Source organism: Melitaea cinxia, chromosome 10 (assembly GCF_905220565.1).
Source record: "Melitaea cinxia chromosome 10, ilMelCinx1.1, whole genome shotgun sequence".
Classification (NCBI taxonomy): domain Eukaryota; kingdom Metazoa; phylum Arthropoda; class Insecta; order Lepidoptera; family Nymphalidae; genus Melitaea; species Melitaea cinxia.
The window spans coordinates 7,038,874-7,060,139 of NC_059403.1; the positions used below are offsets into that span (position 1 = coordinate 7,038,874).

The 21,266-nt window shown below is 31.6% G+C and overlaps 1 protein-coding gene across 1 annotated transcript in view; it reads left to right on the forward strand.

The window, feature by feature from the left end:
• LOC123657220 overlaps nucleotides 1–21,266 on the forward strand; it is a 121,025-nt gene that overhangs the window by 87,717 nt on the left and 12,042 nt on the right. Inside the window, exons 3-4 of the mRNA XM_045592797.1 lie at nucleotides 17,623–17,800; nucleotides 19,895–20,034. Coding sequence (XP_045448753.1) covers nucleotides 17,623–17,800; nucleotides 19,895–20,034 — 318 coding nt within the window. The remainder of the gene's footprint in view (nucleotides 1–17,622; nucleotides 17,801–19,894; nucleotides 20,035–21,266) is intronic.

Here is a 21,266-nt window from a genome sequence, read left to right on the forward strand (position 1 = left end):
TGCAACCAAGAGCACATTAATTAAGGTAGAAAGAGCACAGAGGGCCCTACTAAAGGTATGTTATTTCAAAAAACGCAAATTCTCAACACAGAACCTTTACACCGTAACTGATACACTTTCCATTCGAAGACTTTTTATATTACATATAATAATAAAAAAACACACTGAATCAGACTTCAACCCTAAAAATATAAATAAGCGAACAAACACTAGTGTTGTTAGGAAAATCCAGACACACACAAGATTTGCTCAGTCACAATTTCAATATCTTGCATCCCACTTGTATAATAAATGTAACAATATCCTACAAATATACCCTTTAAATCTGCGCGAATGTAAGCAAAAAGTAACTGCGTGGCTAAAAACTTTAAATTATGAAGATACAGAAGTTTTATTTGAGCATATTTTGTAAATAGGTTTGGATATCTAAATACTTAGTCTTTATACACAAAAACCACACACACACACACACACACACACACACAGGTTATTACTAACAATTTTCTTTTTTCTTTTATTGTTTTGTATTATTTGTAAAGCTTAGTTTGCTTCGTCTTATAACTTTTTATTAAGTATGAGTGTGTTAAGGAAGAGTGACTTCTTCTGGCACGGGAGCTTATTGCACTCAAAAGAAGAAGTCAACCTTTGTGTTAGTATTGTAATGTGTTGGTTATTGATGAAATAAACATTTATTATTATTATTATTATAAAGTTGTTTTAATAATATTGCTTCCTAAGGTTCATAATAAAAATATTTTTTATATTATATTTGTTTAAACACGTACGCAGTATACATGTTTAAAAAAATACGTAAGTAAAGAATATAATACGGTACTCTAATTAGTAATATCGAGCAAGTATTTTCTATGCTCTACAAAAAACGAAACAAGAAACGTCCGCCCTATCAAGAGCCGCCACCACAGCGGTTTCGAAATATTTTAAAATAATTTCATAATTGTTTTAAATAAAATTCTCATTTCTTTTTCTCGCAACGTAAAGGTTTCACATGTTGTAATTTTTCTAAATATAAAAATCAGAAGTAAATTTGTTTTTTGTATTGATCCATCAGCCGCAGTTAACGTAATTAGCGACGTTGGTAGAATACTCTCGGACCGTTTGCGAGCATTAGAATTATCTTATATCGATCATCAAACCAAATTACGGGTATTGGTTTTAAGACCGGACAAACATCCGTCTTACATTCATAATTTAATTAACAGTAAGTACGAGTACATTAATTTTTACAAGTATATCTGGTGTTTTACTCGAGTAGTCAGTGGTACAATTTTATTAACTTAAATTGTTGGGTAAATTAAGATTAAAATGTAATTTTATACCTGTCTACTTTCGCTAAAGTTAATTTTATTCGAATCGACAGTAAAACAATTCGAGCAGAGTTGAGACATGTATCTTTTTTAGAAGTCTGTTTTGTAAAACATTTAATATTTTAATTTCCAACAGTTCTGTTATTTACTCTTTAAATACTAACAGTTCAGCTAACATTTTAATCAAATGTGATGTGATAAACTTTGGCAACGTTGCTTTGTGTGTGCGCGTCGAAACGGTTTAGTAAATGTTTTAGAGCCAAGCAAATATTCAAACCATCGGGTGGACATCTTGTTTCTAACTATTTGGAGAGAGAATTCAACACACTCATCTGTACATATAAGTAACTTAGTTAAGGAGTCAAAGTCCGGTTGTGATATTCGAAAAACGATTCGTTTTGCTTACAAGTCGTTCAATTTTGATTTTGTCGTCATCGAATCTAAAATGTTTGTCCAGAACATTCGTGTTTATAGTTTACTATAACAGCTTGTCAACTAAATAAAGACCTAGAAATAAAAGATAAGAACTTACCTACCTGAAGGAAGAGCGGCTGGTTCCTCCTCCTGTGAAGTAATGCCTAACGGTGGTACCGTGGAGATCAGAGGCTGGAGAGTGAGGGTTTTTTTTTGTAAGAGAAAATCCCACAATAGCGACCATCATCTTTCACGGCGGTGTTTTTAAAAGATTTTTTCCTCCTTACACAAAAAAAACAAACACACACACACACACAACTGGGACTGCATCATGCGAGCCCTCGAAAAAAGGATATCTTCGGAGAATCGTAGCAAGCTACTTCACGAGCCCTACTTTAGAGCCCTAACGTATGACACGAAGAGCGGTCCAAGAGAGTATTGTATCACTGGAGGTGTACCGCAGGGTTCGGTTCTTGCCCACTGCTGTGAAACGTCATGTATGACGGGCTCCTGAGATTACCGTTTCCAAGAAGCGTCAAACTTGTAGCATATGCGGATGACGTAGCCGTAGTGTTCGGCACCAAACACCTTGATGAGATGAACCATATGTTCGGTATCACCTTCGAGAAAATTGCCCGGTGGATGGAGTCAATGAACCTGCAACTGGCTAAACAGAAGACTGAAGCTGTTCCTGTACCACCAGAAAAGTGGTGGAAACAATCACGCTCAAAGTCGGCGAGCAAGAAATCACATCGCAACCATATATCCGATATCTGGGAGTGATGGTTGATGCCGCACTCAACTTTAAGCAACAAGTCGAACACGTGAGTGCCAAAGCATCAACACTGGTTGCTAGCCTGGCACGGCTGATGCCTAGCATCGGAGGCCCAGAGCAGAATAGGAGGCTAACTACTGTCTTCAGTGATCACATCAGTGCTCACATATGGGGTATCGATTTGGGCGGACGCACTAGATACCCAGGAATCATAGCGAAAAGTTGGACCGGTGTACCGTCGGGGTACCTAACGAGTGGCCAGTGCCTTTAGCACAGTTTCGGAGAAAGCAGTGTCTGTTATCGCCGGAACTTTACCCCTTAAAGTTCTAGTCGAGGAAAGACGAACCCTATACCAACGGAAGAGGTCAATCACACTGAGCGCTGAGGAGCTCAGAACTGAAGGGAGGCAGAACAGCATAACCCAATGGCAACAACAGTGGGATGCCGCAGTAAAGGGTAGGTGGACGCACCGTCTCATACCGAGGATCGACGATCGAGGATCCTCACGCAAGAAAAAAAACACACACATACACCCACACCCACACACACACACACACACACACACACACACACACACACACACACACAGACAAGGAGAGGCATACACAGGTATTTTCTGCTCAAAATATGGAGTAGCGGGACTGGGGTAGTAATTCGACCTTACACGATGACCATAGCTAAATAATACAGTTTTCAAGCAGTATTGTGTTTCTGTTGGTGAGTAAGGTGACCAGAGCTCCTCTGGGAGATTAGGGATAGGGTTGCGATGTTTCTGATGTTGCCGGCGTCTATAAGCTACGGTACTCGGTTACCACCAGGTGAGCCAAACGCTTGTTTGCCGATCTCGTTCCGAAAAAAAAATACGTAGGTATATTCTGAAAACATCCTAATTATATAAAGTTAAAATCTTATCAAAAATGATAGAACCATAACCCACTTCAAAGGTTTATTTAATTATACAACAGCTTTCAATTAAATTAAGTTCAATGTAGTAAGTTGAATGTTATTTATTCACATTTCTTTAAAATACACGTTTTAATGCAATAATATATTATGAAAATAAAAATTATGTTTACATAATGATATTTATGTAAATAAAATGTGTCTTCGTTCTGAATAATCTCATTTTCTGGCTTTATAATGCGTTTGAAGATTAGCATGACAAATGCTAGTTTTATTTCTTAAACGTTGTATTATACAAGCTAATTTAACGCAAGTAAATAAATAAGGAGCAAGTTTCTATTTTATTCAGAATAAAAATACCATTAGAGACGGCAAACGACCCAAGTTCTTGCCCTGATAGTATAATTCAAGATTTGTATTCACTTTTTTTATCTCGACTGAGATTACTTTTAGGGTTATGTTAGACTTTAATTTTATTTAAATAGGAGTTGCGACCTCGCCTTCATACTTACTACTAAGGGTTGGTGTGTTCCGTAATATAGCTAATAGCAGTTTGTGTTAGGGTCTAATTGTGCCCATATGTTAGACGATGTCGTTATTCAAGCCGAAGTTGATTTCTACGACTCGAGGCATGATAACTATATTTATATACCTGTGTGTTAATAAATTCCCTTAATTTATTTTGGGACTTACATGTTTTCTCATAATATAATAAAAGATAATAACTTTATTCAAAGACATGAAAAACTCAGACTCTTTCTTTTCGATTTGCATTTTCTTCACCACTCTCTTGAGGGAGTTTTTATGTATGACGTACCTATGAACGCTGCTTAAGATGCCTGTAAATGCCCCACTTCTGAGTAAAAGTTTTTTGGATCTTACTCCTTAAGAATCGATTTTAATAAGGATCCCGGTATGAAGAAAATATGAGGAGCAGAATCTACTGAACGAATAATCTCGTTACGTTTCTCGTAGCGCCAAGGTAGTCTAAAGGCGTAACGACGTTTTCTAATAATGCCATCTCCTCATAACATATCATCGATAGATGGCGTTATTCGATTCGTCATTTACCATTTGATATGGTATCAATTTTTTCTTAGACTAGTAAGCCTTTTTTGTGCCTATTTAGATAGTCAAAAGGAGTAAACTCTAGTCGCGCATCGGAGCTTACACTTTTTCATGTATTAAAACTGATTCCTCATTGTTATTCCACTGCAGGTTACCATTTATAAAATTATTGACTATTAAAACATCCACATTTTGTTACGATTCGCGATGTAACTTAAGATATTTACAATTAAAAGTATTGAACCCTAACCTTATATTTATGACGAATTTCAGAATATCCCGAATATAAATTCTATTGTACAGAAGCGGACTCGTTTCAATTAAATTATCACATTTATCATTTTGTGGATATTAATTTTAATTTATGGCATTATTAAGTTTCATTATCTGGAATATAGTTATTATCGACATTTTAAAAGCTTTTCGTACACAATGAATAACAATGGTGTTTATAGCTATTTAATAATCAACGGCCATATGAGTTTCATAGAATTTTTAAATTAAACAAATTAATAAAAGGAAATGCCAATATATATATCATTATTTGTATTGTGAGGGGACACAACATAAACAATCTTCTTCAGAATCTAAAATAGCTCATCAGCTTAATGCGCGTAATTTCTGCAATTGCGGCAATTCAAGCGCAATACTTCGGGTTTTGCAGCCTTCTGGCTACAATAACCGCTTACCTTCCAGCGGACTGTATTCTTGTTTGCCAACCTTGTGGGACATAAAAGTTAAAGTTAAGCATGCGCGATAATAATAATAAAAAAACCGTCTGCGTGAAGAAAAACTACTAGAAAGTCCACTGAAAAGGCTGGAACAAGATAATAATTGTATAATTACACAAAGCCGGCGACATAAATTTAAGCAATATCAAACATTGAGTACTGCACACCTTACTTTGCAGTCAGGTAAAAAAGGTTGTTATCAATTTATATCTATTACTAATTTCGTGACACATTATATGATGTTTGGCAGTCAAATATATTTTAAATAAAAGAAAAATAAAAACATCATTATGACTATTGACAAGCTGGCACAGCGGTCACATCAACTGGCTGGTTCGACCCCGAAACATGACAAACGATTTTATAAGTAATTTAGATGTTTTTAGTGGCATGCGTTTGTGCTTATAAGTCGTGTGTGTTTCCGGACCTCTGATACAGGGTTCAAAAGTACAACGGAAGGTCATTTATTCGTTTATTGTTTTTACTCTCAGTATTACTTTATTAGCTCTAACTCAAATAGACAATTGATATACGTCAAGATTGTGACATAATTGAATAATCTTAATAGAGCATTCATATAGTATTCTAATATAATGCCTTCTTTATCTCTCATGACATCAGCTTAATATTTATTTGTTATATTAAACCTAAAAATCATACAAAGAGATTTGTTTTAACAATAACTCTTGATATTGTCTTTATAAAAATTACTGAAAGAAATGTGTTCGAAACGTATTGAAGACTCTTAATAACTTTTCAATGCAAGAACGTCTCACTAAATTATAACAAAACAAAAAAAAAAAAAAACAATTATTACGAAACCAAGAGATTTCGATTCTTCAGCTAAGATCCACTTCAAACTAAGCACTGCTTAATTCCTTTAATGCGCTGCTTCGGTATTACTTGACCTTTCAGTAAATTACACCTGAAGATCTTTGTACATAATAGAATTGCAAGAACATTAATTTTATTAAAAAATATTTTGATTTTCACTGTGAATGAATATAAACTTATTAAAGTTAAGTAAGTAAAACCAGCTATTTACGTTCTAACAGTCTCCTGGATTATGTACAGTCTCGGATTATATAGTTCGTTACGATAAATAGAAGATACTTTCAGCACATGCTATAACGCCTAGGCCTGATAGCAGTGACAATTACGAAAATACGTAACAACGTAAATGGGAGCGATCTCTACTCAATATTTGCCTAACATGTTTTTCGTTAAATAAAAATATGGTATGATATTATGATACAGTATTTAAATTGGTAACCTTATTTATTTATTTATATAGCAAGCTAACATAATATAGAGATATTTTTTAAGAATAAACAAAAAAAATATATACTTTAATTTACTCCTAAAACACCTAAATAAAAAAATATCTTAAATAAAATATTATCATACTTATTTGTAACATGTTCTTATACTTGATGGATATTCATTAATCTTTGTGCTGACTTCTGTTATATATTTGTACTCGCGTGTGATTAGATAATATGATCATGTTTGTTTTAATTGTTAGATTTCACACGCAAACAATTTCAAGTCATTAATGATTGATTAGTTACGGAAGTTAAGCGATATTATCCTTAATAAAATTTATTTTTATGACTTTTTTTTCTCTTTTCAAAATTGTTTTATTTTCTTAAATATATGTGGTAAACTATTATCAACATTTAATTTTTTATTCTTAATGTCGTTTCTTTTTCAAATTTTCATTGTATTCTGTTACTAATACGATGGTGGTCATTTCAAGACTATTGCCTGGTAAAAATCTGTAACAGGTTAAGAAAGCTTTGTCTAAATTAATAAATTTCTTTTAAAACTTTCAACATATACTTACGTAAAAATATCGTCATTGTCGTATTATATCAGGTTTGAAAATAATTTCAACCATGACATTCTTGTAATACTAAAAGCTTATAAAGTAAATATTTTAAGGTAAAACTCCAAATCTGCGGTAAGTAAAATATAAAAAAAATTAAAGCTACACGAATATTAGGAAATTCGAAGGCTAAGCGAATTTAAATTAAAAAATGGGTAAAATAAATGTAACAATTACTAAAAAAGTCAATCGATCGACATAACCTTAAGATAAAATTGTAGCGTCGAACAGCGTAAATTAAATTTACATTTTGTGAATAGGATTGTGTTTCGTATTCAATTACAAATATTTTACTCAGCTTTGTCTAAATAATTATTAATTTAGACGATATTATCGTATTTCATTCATTATTATTTATATTATATTAGTATTTTTAGAGAAGTTCTTTTTAATAAAGCAATACTTGTCAAAAGTTTTAAATAAATGTATAATCGTTTCATACTAGACCTGAAGAAAGAGTAGTGCTGAGAGAGCCGTGGCTAAAAAAATTATTTTGCATTATATTTAAGTCGTGGTAAACCTATCGAAAATTTTGATTCAGGAATCATAGGCCTAATTCTTGTCTAAAACCTAATTGCATTAATATCGGACAGTGTTTTGTGAGCGTCAAAATTGTATAGGTAGATTGGGTTAGGTATAACAATCGGGACCGACGGCTTAACGTGCTCTCCGAGACACGGTGGGGAAACCCACAAGGACTGCACAAACACCTAAACCATGCCAAACATCTTTATGGCCAATACAAATGTTTGTCATGTGCGGATCGAACCTGCAACCGCCAGCGCAATAGCTACAAAACCAAAACCAATAATAATAAATAATAGTTACGAAAGCCTAGAGAAATAGACAGACAGACGAAAATTTAAAATCGTTTGCTTGTGTTATACTATCGTGTAAATAACTAAATGCACTTGATAAAACTTTTATTAAAACTTTTGTACTTGAAAGCACAGTATATACTCGTATATATATACTGATATTTTTACGCCGGTGTAGCTTTAAGCCGGTGAACTAATTTATAGGCGATAAATTTTAACTGGCGGCTAAATTTCAATGTGCATAAGCTACACGTTTTTAATAAAGCGCCCGGAACAGCATATTCTGAGCACTTCGCTATGAATAAATATAAAAATATTTATACCAAAATTATCATAAATTATCCGACTGTGAAATCCATATTAAAATATTTTAATTTGTATGTTTTAAATTTTAATTAATGTTTTTTTCATTTACATATTTTCTTTTGTATTTTTAAATTTATGCGATGTATATTACATAATTATTTTATTTTATTAAAACTTTATTGCATACAAAAAATGTATAATTTAGAACCATTTGGCACAAACAAATAAATATTCAAAGGTCATCATCATCATCATCATCATCATTGGCTTTAGTCCGTCTATTGCAGTCGATTTAGACACTGGCCCCTCTTCAGGAAAACGCAGAGTTATCCTTACCGCTATTATCCTGACCTTATTGCTAATAGCGATCTCTTCCAGGCGACAATGATAGTAAATTAGAAAACAGTGCTGTGAAGAGTGCGCAAACGACAATGCAAGGTTGTTACAGATGCAGAAATCAAACAAAATCAAAATCTAAACATAGTTATATAATATATATACAAAGATACACAACAATATACCAATAGTGTACATGCTTAAGACAATGTACACAAGGGACAAGGGATAGATTAGTATTAGTGCAAATGATTCTTAAAATATTTATTGACTCTGCTTATTCTGTATTCTTATACATTTCTCGTTATCCCCGCAATGTTCACTTTGTCTCCACCTTATTTATACTGCTGGATATAAAATTTTATCAATCAACTTATCTATACTCCTACATACATTAATATTTTGTCTTTTTTTTAAATACTCGTTTATAATTATTATAACAAACTTTGTTAAATATTCTAAATCTAGATATTAAAGTATAAAATATAGTTTTAAAATAAAAATTGCAATAAAAAAAAGATTGACAACGCATTTTTGATACTTCCAGTGTTACCAAGCGTCCAGAACTGCTTACCGTAATATGTACCGTATATTTTTTTTATTTCGGTGCCACTATTTAGGCACAAGTCCCTTATCAACCTAATCAATATTATCTCTTTAAGCAATAAAACAATTAATAATAAAAATTTCGAGTTGCATTAAGACCTAATAATACTTTTCATTTACTGCACATTAAAATTTATTAATATTTCGCTTTCAACGTAAAAGGGTTGGTAGTAATAATCACATTATATCTAATTAATATCCGTATCAAAAGCGAGTCGAAAAAAAATGTTTACGTTATTATTTTTGATAGAGCCTTTGAGAGGCTTTCAAAGAAATTACGAAATGTTGGTATCATGTTGAGATAAATCTTTAAGTTTTTGACAGAGCTAATGAATTAGAAGATATTTTTATCTGATTGTGCGAAATAAACCGTAGTTGCAATTCGTTTATGGTTTCAATTTCGAAATAGAGCTGCTTTGTTAGAATACTCATTAAGTGATTACTATTTATTATTTTCAGGCTGCGTAATTAATTTATATATTATTTAAAAAAAATATTTATACTTGTAATTATAAGTGCGGATAATATTGAGGTTATGTTTTCAATCAATAAGATAGTTTATAGATATACTTATTATTTTATTTATATTTATTTTACTTTACTGTCAGACATGAACTTCTCTAATGACACACTATTGAGTTCTTTTTTATAGTATGTCAGTTGTGTATTATTAAAATTATCAACGACAAACTTATACGCTCTTGGGATATGACGAGACGAATTATAGATATCAGTACTGAGATCAAAAACAAATATTTCTACAAATACAAATATCCACTTTGATCGAGAATCAAACTTGTGACTATGCGCATTAATGGAATTTTCACCATTACTACACTCCACACGAGAAAATCTTTATTGTACAGGAAGAATTTAACAATAATTGGACAAAGAAAAGCAGTAATTAAATATAATGAACATTCTCATGGCTAATGATAACGATGTCATTATCATTAGTAGATTGATTTCTTTCTAACAAAAAAAGTTTAACAAAAGAAAGTAATGGAAAAAAATTTGACGTTCAAAGGTATACGTACTATATATAGAAGAATAGTATGTTATGTCGAAATGTTAATGAATTAAATTTAGATGAGAAAGAGAGAAAGAAATAGAATGTTACAAAAAAAAAGTGAGAGGTTTTACCGTACTCGCACAACGTACTACCACATATATTAATCTATTTGCAACTCGTTGTTTTCAGAGATAGTATATTTGGTAAAGTCTTGGGTTCATACCCCTAACATAAACAAATATATTTCTCATATATATACATTTAGTAGAACAAAAAATATGAGTATATATAGAATAAATAGATGTTTGTTTAAACAGCCTTGGTTAAACAAAACACGTATTGTTCCTTTCTCTGGCAATTTTTTTTTTCTTTTGAGAAAATTATCAGAACAAATAGGAAAAAATTGCCACTAAGAAAGGATTTTTTTTACTTTTTTTTTTATTGAAAGATTGTGTGTAAAGTTACATATAATAAAAGTAAAGCTAGATATGTAACCTGATTTTGTGTACACTAGATATAATTGGGGAAAGGGATTATAAGTGTCTTTATGTGAATAGATTATTTGAAAAGTTTTTGTCTGTCAGGAAATCTTCTTCATAAAATTCCATGCACTTTTCACAGTTTTGTTTCTGGAGATCTAACTTAATTTTGTTTTCATAAACCACCTTGCAGTGACTTTTTTACTTTGTAACCAATTCGTTTTATGCACACGTTTGTCGCAGGTGAAAACCACAGGATACAACTGGTAGTCTGAATAACATGGTGTATTATTTTGATATCGAAATTTCCAATGTACAAGATGTGCGATAATGGAGTTGTGGGGTTGCCTGCATCTTGAGGCACAGCTTGAACAAAATAAAGCACATTGATTAGTAAGATCGAAAGCTTTAAGTATTGCATAAGATATTCGGCTAATGAAGCTGTATCAAAGAGATGCAAAGCAGATTCTTAGTGATAAGTCTATTATACCGTAAGAGATCTTGGCGAGGCCTTAAGTAATAGTTTGTAGTAGTCATGTTTTCTGTTATATCATTTTCAATTATTTGATTATCTATAATGGTTTTCCATAGTGCCAAAGTATCAAAGATGATTTTGTCAATATTGAATATCAAAAGGAGGTTGACGATCGAGGTCACAATCTTAATAAAATTTTGAGAGCGTATAAAGGTGTTTAATGGTTAACCTTTAATCTAGAACCACACAAAAATCAAATAAAGGTAAATATAGTATTCAATTTAATAATTTATTAGTAAACCAAGTTACGTTGTTAATTTAAATCAATTTAATGTGTAATAGATTTATTAGATGTATGCTTACTAGATGTATAGGTTTTATTGTTGTTATTAAAGCAATACGTGTTCAGCTGTGTATTACAGCACAAAGTAAAGCTGAAAGTTATTTTTATTGAAAATAACTTTTGGCTTGAACGTTAACAAATACATACACTAACCCATACATGCACCATCACATGTATGGGTAAGTGTAGCATCCATAGCGAGTCATTCCCAATACAAGTGTCTCTGACTACTTACTGAGAAGACACGGCGATGAATTGTAAAAGAGTTTATAGAAATAAATGATTTTTATTTATTTTATTACATGTACCCATTTAAGTGTGAGTATATTATTACATTTTATTACATGTACCCATTTAATTGTGAGTATATTTGTAATAATTTTACAGATAAAATACATCAAGTATTAAAATTCCATTCGATCCAGATGTAGAGGGACTGGCAATCTGTAATACAGGTCTCCTAGTACAGTCGCCAGTCTCTCACACATATTTTGCTTTGTTATTGATGAAATTTGTACCTTGTGTCTATTTTGTGTGAGAGAAAACAAATTGTTGCGGACTAACGGAACACCACGGGCGCGGTGCGCGGCGAGGGACGGAGGGACAGCCCCACCATCGGATCGGAGCGAGGACAACGGCGGCTCGACCTACGACACGTCAACGACCCTTTGTTTCTACGCCTAAGACTGTCTATTTAATATTTGCTGCATTCATATTTTTTGTTCCCGAAACGGCTAATAAACCAGATATATATATATATATATATATATATATATATATATATATATATATATACAGTCCACTTTGTATTAATTAACGTTCACCAGAACACTAACACAAATAAATATTTTATTTATTTTAATTTTATTATTATTATTGACCTATATTCAATAGCGTGACATTGTCAGATAGATCATAGCAATCATGACCAAAGAAATTTTATCTTAAAAATTGTAATCATAAAAATATCAATATATATGTATATGTTGCAGTCAAAACTCTTAACCAGTCAAAAGCACTATTGACTAGCAAAATCAGTCAGAAGTACTTTTGACCGTTTGCTTTAGTCAATAATACTTTTGACTAAAATAACAGTTAAAAGTACTTTTGCCCAATGGAGCTGGTTAAAAGTACTTTTGACTAAATGATTCCGTCAAAAGTGGTTTTGACTGGTTGTATCAGTCAAAACTCTTAAAAAGTTAAGGTGGTCGATAAAAATAACGACAAACGCACATATAAACTTTTATATTACTCATTATTAGTGGAGAACGTGCTGATATTAGAACAAAAATGAGTGACTACGAAAAGAAAGAAGGCTTTTTGCAAAGAATTTTAGCGATGGAAGATATGAAAGATAGTCATTTTAATGTGATGACAAAAGAAAAATTTGAAAAGTTTGCAATGGATGTGGAAGACGCGAAATTTAATGAAAAGGAAACACCATTACAGTACAGTAGACTACAACGCTTTAACACATTGAAGTTTGTGGTATAAAAAAATTAGTTACAAACACAGAACCTGTCAAATATTTTCGCCGGCTGAGGAAATTTACGACATTATTGATGCTGCTCATATTTCTATAGGGCATGGGGTCGTTACAAAATAAATGATTAATATAATTATATTTATCAATGTGCGAAGTATGCCAAAGGAAGAAAAGCAATAAAAGGATGGGTTAGGTTTAGAAACCGATCCTGCACACTGAAATGAACAGCCGCTGCCAAGTCGATCTGATTGACATGCAGTCGCAAGAAGATCGCGGGCATAAATTTATTATGGTTTATCAGGATTATTTGACTAAATTTATTCACATCTAACGAGTTAATAGTGCTTTTGACTGACGCTTTTTTGCAGTTAAAACTACTTTTGACGGAGAGCGTCAGTCAAAAGTATTTTTAACCGCGAATTTGCAGTCAAAAGTACTAATAACCAATAATTTTCAGTCAAAACCACTTTTGACCAACTTGTCCAGTCAAAAGTACTTTTGACTGATTTCGCTAGTCAATAGTACTTTTGACTGGTTAAGAGTTCTGACTGCAACATATATAAATAGAACAGCGGATATAATCATGGGATTCTCCGAATAAATTGCCTATTGTGCTGACTAATTTACCCCCCAAGGTGAGCTCTCAGTTATATTACATTATCCCAGTTCCCGGGGGGTAAACTATGAGAATATTCGACCGTTATATTTCGTTACCTTGTAAATTGGTCAGTCTATTCTCATGAAACCATATTCTATTACTTAACAGTAATGTAGTTAAATTATTTTTATCCGATTACAGGGAAGCGTTAAAGCCATAATGATTTTGCACTGTGTATTATTATATATTATGTCGAGTATATGCCTGCATATTATGTGCTTAAAATAATAATAAAGAAGTATTAAAATTTCGGTGGTGGGTGCAAGCAAGTTTAGTTTAATTAAAACATGTTAATTGCTTAAATAAAAAATGTGATAGACATCTGAAACATATCGCAATTTACTTTGTAACTACAGTGCTACTTCTATTAGACATTTTTATTTAACACTAGCTGTACACGCGACTTCGTCCGCGTGGAATTTAAAAAAAAGTTATTGTTCAGTTCGCAGAGTTATAAAATAAATAAATTTAAAAAATAAAAGTAGCCTTAGTTACTCCTTATTACATCAGCTATCTGCCGGTGACAGTCTCGTGAAAATCAGTCCAGCTGTTTCAGAAATTTTCCGGAACAAACCGACAGACAGACAAATTTTAAAAAAATGTTATTTTGGTATATGTATGGCGTATACATACATATGCAATTAGTAAAAAGCGATTATTTCATCTTGCAAACAGACACTCCAATTCTATTTATTTGTATGGATATCTTAAAAATGCCTGTATAAGTATTTAAGTAGGAGTATTAAGTCTAACTTAATATCTCTCGTTTTTCTATGCACCCTAGTAAAATACCTATATGTTATTGCAAGAAGGTACGTTTATATAATCTTCATAGGGGTATTTATTTTTGCTAAAAATATTATTAAAAAGTTTGTACCGCTATTTTATCGATCTGGCACGGTACAGTAGTGACTTTGTCAATTTATACTTTGATTTAACATAAAATCAAATAATTTACATTAGGCATTTAGGTATCGTTTACTAAATTAAAAATAGGGGTTACTAAAACAGAACCTACATTTACATGATAACGCACGAAATGTCAAAACATGGGAAATTGTAAACGAGACAAAAACGCTGAAATTTCATTATAACGTGGTAAAAGGTAATAACAGAAAACGTAGAATTTGGTTATGTCGGAATTCCGTTTGTGATTATTATAATAAAGGATCTGGTAAAAACGGCTTCAATATTATAATTTGCAGGGATTTAGACCAAAGGTTTCGTATTTATGTTTACGATGCTGTTCTATAATACGGTGTTAGTGAGTGAATTATAACATCAACACAAGAACGAACTTATGATGTCATAAAATTTTAAATTAGGTTACCTTCCATATTTGCGGTGGAAAATAATTTTTGTTTCATAGAAAAATTTTATCCTCCGTACGAAATAGACTTTCTCTTTACATGTATTATTATTGTTTTATTATTTATTCATTTCATCTACTCTATAAATTTGTAATACAAATTCAAACTAAAAACCTCTACGATGAAATTCAAACATTATGCTGTTCCACTCAGTCCTCGTGTTCTATCCACTATAAAATAATGAATAATAAGCTTTGGCGTCCATAATCAATAATGTTATTTATTTTAATAAATAAAGTTAATTAATTTTATTATTATTATTATATTGAAAACTTTTAGAAACGTGAACTTATGCCTTGAAAAAAAAATACTCAAAATTAAGACAGTGTTAGCATAAAATAAGGCAACTTGAAACCGCGACGAATTTCCCTGTCATTCTGATATATGCGTCACCAATGGTCAGTTCAAGGCAAACTGTGTATCTTTTTAACCTTGAATTCTCAGGATCCTCTAAACAGAACTGATTTTATAAATCGAAATCAGAACACCAAAAGTAATTTAATCACTTCAGCCTATTGCAGTCCAGCTGGACATAGGCCTCCACAAGTTCGCGCTAAAAATGGCGTGAACGTGGCGTGTTTTTCCCATAGTCACCACGCTGGTGACGTCATTTAATGCCTACAATAAATAAATTACTGTCTGTAATAAAAGCTTAATTCCATAAAGGACCGAATATCCCTCTTCAAATACAAAACCAAATAAATGCAAGAATTTCGATTGATTGAATGGTTTTGCGAGAAATCCGCGAAGGGACAACCCTAATAAGAATTCCTTATTGAAAGGGTTCGGAAACCCGCCTGAATTTAAATGCGTTAGACATTTACTACTTTTGAATACGATTATGTTCTGACTTATAACAGTTTTAAAATATTGAAAGGGCTTTGTAAAGGGTCTTCAATCGTTAAAGTTCAAAAGGTTAATAAATTACAATTTAAAAATAGTAAAAAAATAAATGTCTCTACCATATACACGCAGTCATTTCTTCTTAAGGTACACAACTTATCTCCTGTATTATAGGAAGCAGCCAACTAATAAAGCTAAAAAAATTGGACAAATATACATATATTATAAATACACAGACTCGATGCAAGAATCAAACGCACAACCCCTGCAGCAAAAAAAGGGTCACAGCAAACTAATAAAATTAACATAAACTATCGTAGTGGAAACCTAAAAGCTAAATAGGGAATTATTCGAGCGTCGTGGTGTGCTGGGCCTACTGGATTGTGAAGGTTAAATGCTAAAAAGAATAATTGTGTTTGCTCGCAAACGAAAAAAACGCCGACTTCATTTACATCGACAAGTAATACAACGTAAGTAGACGAAAAATGGCCAAGTAAATACGCGTCATCAAGTATTACTCAAAAAGTAGCTCTCTATCAGATCACGATTACATTTTAAATGGTATTATAATTTAAATTGAACTACAGGACAAGCATCAGCTTTCGATTAAAACTATTATCATTCATCGACTTTCGTTGTATTATACACAGTACCTAGGTGACCGAGCTTAGCTCGGTATTTTCAGTAAATCGTGTTTTTTGAAATCATATTTAAAATACAGATTACATATCGATATAAAATACGAATAATATTTTCCGATTTTACCAACATAATAATAAAGAACTGGCTATTTAAATAAAAAATAACGAATGCAATTAGAATAATTGTATTTGCTCGCAAACGAAAACAAAACCGACTTCAATTACATCGACAAGTAATAATTATACAACGTAGGTAGACGAAAAAATAGTCAAGTAAATCAAACGCGCTCAAAAAGTTGTTATCAGATATCGATGAAATTTAAATATGACTACACGATAAATATCAACTTTCGATTAAATTAAAAATCATCAAAATCGGTACCCCGTAAAAAGTTAGTGTAATTGAAGTCGGTTTTTTTTTCGTTTGCGAGCAAACATAATTATGTTTTTAGTAGATCGGTTAATTTAGCCTCACAGCTGAGCATAAGTCTATTTATTCTTATAGTAGGAGGCTAGTCGGGGCTATCCAGCACTTTACGTGTGTTTCGAGACACGATGGAAAAATCAACAAGGGCAGATTACCAGACCGAAAACGAATATTTGTACAAATCCGAATATAAAACGCACCAATACACCAGAGCGGTTGTTAATAGTATTATTTGATTTTTGCTCCGTGTGACTAGATATTTCAACATCTCTTCTCAACATGTCGTGATATGTTGAGAAGAGATGTTGACGTTGAATACTTGACAAAATTCAGTAATATTAAACTAAACTTGTATTCCTTTTCTTAGTAATTTCGATTTCTGACCTGTCTACGTCATCTGTAAGGAAATTAAATTCTGTATACCGTCCGATATTTCCGAAAGCGAGAAAACTAGAGGGTTATTGAAAAATAGCTTACGTCCCCGGATTTTCTCGCCCGGATATACTCTGCTACATAATTCAAGATAGCTTTAAAAATATCACGAGATCGAAGTTTCTAGAACTGGAAATATAGCTTTGGTATTGGGTAAAGTATAAATTATGGAAATTAAATCATAATTATCATGACCTATTAAGTATGATTAAAACATTTATATTGTATCTTCTGTTGGTCCTTAATAACTGAATAAATAAACGTTTTTTTTTTTTTTTCTTTTCAGTACGAAACCAGAGCGTTCAATAGTAGTGGAGTTTCCATCACGAACAGCTCCTGCGACTCTTTTTCCTGTGTCATCACGGTCAGACCAGAATCTGGAACAGCAAAGTACACATGTGAAGTATCCAGCGAAGGGCCAAGATTTGAAGTAAATAGAAAATCAGCCAATATGACGTTAGCTGGTAGGTTTCGAGATTTGAACCTGACTTAAAAAGTTTAATTACAAAAAAAAAAAAACAAAAATAACGAAGTTAAGAGTAGCTATATTGCATGACATTATTTTAGTAAGTTACTGGTATTAAAATAAATTGTACAATTTCATTACTCTTACTTTCAGACTTTTAAAATTTGAGAATATTACTTATACTACTTACTTATTATTTAATAAGTAGCTCCTCCATCGTTTTCCAAAAGAAAGAAGAAAGCTTTCATAAATATATTTCCCTCATTTTTATGATAAATTTTGTGAAATCTAAGACATTCTTACGAAGAAACGACAAATGGCAATAGCTAATTTTAATTATTATTATAATAATCTACTAACAACACAAAAATATTACTGCTAAACTAATTTGAAAGTACCTTATCTGTCTTATTGCTGGACAAAGTCTTCTTTATTATTTATATCTAGAGTTTATAGCTACCAATATATTATCCCATAAATTTTATTTGACGAATAAAGCTTTTTTGTACTAATTATTACGCATTTTCTTATCATAAAAAAACTAACTTCATAAGATTTCCGAAAAAAAAAAAATAAGTTAACAATACCAAATTTAAAAACGCCAGATGTGATATAAGCGTAATAAACATTAATTAGTTAGGTTATATTGGAACGAAGTTCCTTACGGCAGGCTTGACATTTGGCTGGGCGACAGAACTGAGAAAAATGTGAGACTAAAACTGTAAGAAAAATATATAACGGAAGTGACATAAGTTCAGTCACACGACTGTATAATATAACGTTTGTAAAACTATATTATTACTAGTAAACTTTTTTAAATTATTTATGTAATTTTATACTGTCGACAATCAAAACCAAAATCTAGTGAATAACGATAATTATTGACTTTTTTACAATTAAGTAATCATTGTAGATTGATAATTTTATATTGTTAATTTAAGTAATATACATTGCTAGTTATTTTCAAACGCAAATCTTATATACATTTTTTACATTTTCAAAAAGCAATATTTATATTTTCTCATTTAGAGGAAAATAATGCATTGGTAAATGAAATACTAACAACGTATAAAGCCTCTTTCCAGTTTAATTAATTAAGAAACAGTACGTACAGTTAATCTAAGCATACGGTAAAATTAAGACATTATTGGTGTAATTAAAATTGTTGTTTCATTCGCTTTAATTTTTTATATAATGTTTTCCTTGAATTTAATTTAAAAAAATCCGTTTTAATGAAGAAATTTATGTCTTATTAAAGATTATTTAAACAATAATTTTTGGAATTATTTATTTATTTATACTCTATTGTACACCACAAGTATATTTTAAACATTAAACATATTTAAAATTCAACATTTTTGAAATTAGAAATGTTTTAACAACTAAATTCCTAATAAAACTTCAAATTCTTATTATTATATTTTGTGGATGAGTATACATTGTGCCATGTCATAATCGAAAAGGTTTTATATAATACGATATTTCCCCTGTGTGAGTGAAACTAAAACTTTGATGGAAAAAAAAAACTATTTTGAAATGAAGAATACACTTTGGTCACTACCATCCCCACTATAATTATATTATAACCGGAGCAAAATTGTTGCTAAACGTAATTATTGTAATAAATTGATTCAAAACTAGCTATAAGAATAATTTGATAACAATAACTTGCAAATTAACGATAGACATGATCATTTGAGTTCAAAATATAGAGCAGCCCGACTGGGGTAGTACCTCGACCTTACAGAAGATCACAGCTAAATAATACTGTCTTCAAGCTGTGTTGTATTCCTGTTTGTGAGTAAGGTGACCAGAGCTCCTGGAGGAATATCTGGTGTAGCAGACGTCTATAAGCTACGATATTCGCTTACCGTCAGGCGAGCCGTACGCTTGTTTACCAACCTAGTTGTATAAAAAAAAATGTTTTCAGTGATAAGCGACAGATGTAAACATCATGAACTACTTAAAATCTTTGAAAGGGAAAGTACGATCACAGCTGACCGCGCAAAATAGCCAGTCTTGCTCTCGTAACTTTATAGATGTTCTCACTAGCAAATGCGTGTGAGGTTTTAAAATAGCTTACTTTTCACAGTGTTACCAGAATACGAACCGCTGATAACCGGTCTTCCAACATTTGTGAACGCGGGAGAACAGGCGCTTGTCAACTGCACGTCTGACTACTCCCTGCCAGCCGCTACATTAGAATGGTTCGTCGATTCAGAACTGCAGGAGGTAAAATTGTTTTTATTGATATTTTCATGTTAATTGGTAAAAAAAATTAAGCCCTTAAAGCTTTGATCTAGTTTTAGAAGGTATGTTAATTTTTCAAAGATCGCCTGTGACAACTGTTGCAATTTGAAGGTAATTCGGTAAGAGCCATTTTAATGATTTAATGAGTAACAGTCTCAGTTTATCATTGTTCAAGTTATAAATAATTTTTTCTAAAATGTTAAATAATGTAAAGACATTATTAAAATAGGGAATCATTTTTCAAAAAGTAAAGTTCAAACGACTCTAAGGAGTTATTTTGTTTAACTTAATTAATTTTATTATACTAGATATTTATAATAATAGAAATTAATGGTTAATTATAATTTATAAATAGTGTTAGTGGTTGAAGACTTTGCAAATAATACTCACGTATCAATCACCACTTTTTGTATTTGTTTTCTAGACCGTCACATATTTACATATGATTAAATTCAAAACAATTTTTTTCCTTTTTAACAGAAATAATCTTTCACTACTCATTCCACATTCGTCTTGTCTCTAATTACATCTTACCCTCCCCAGTCCATATTTTTTTCTTTTCAGTCTCTTTCTACCCACAAAATAATACTTATAATTATATTTTTGAAAATTGTTGCAATAGTATAAATTTAATAAACATTCAAAACAATATTTGTAACAATAGTCATACTATTATTATTTTGGTGCTAAACGTTCCTAACCAGTAAACTAAAAAGTTCGCTAACATCTACATAAAGTAAAAAATCGCTTAACTTCGGGTAAGCCTTACGCTTATTTGCCGACCTAGTTGTATAAAAAAAAGGAATATACACATGCACCCAAAAAAAGCTAAAATTAGGTACCTCAAATGAAATTTCATTTCCCCCAAAAATATCTTAAAGCAAACTCGGATAGAATATTGTTTCCGACCCCTTCCTAAATGATTGTTTGCGCAAATATTACGATAACATTACATTCGACCCGCCATTATCTTGTATGGATAAAAAAGCAGTTCCGAGAGAAATCTCGTTTGATAACATTGCCGTGAGCTGTATTAAATTAAAGATCAAATGCTGCTTTTTCATTGCATGCGATGTTTTATAGAGCTGTTGCAAAATATAAATCTAAAATGACATGAAATTTTATATTTTAAAAGTTTTAAATACATTACGATTACATATTTATTACATTGAGTTCTGTTTATTTATTAGTAAAGTAATGTTACCTCTAGTACC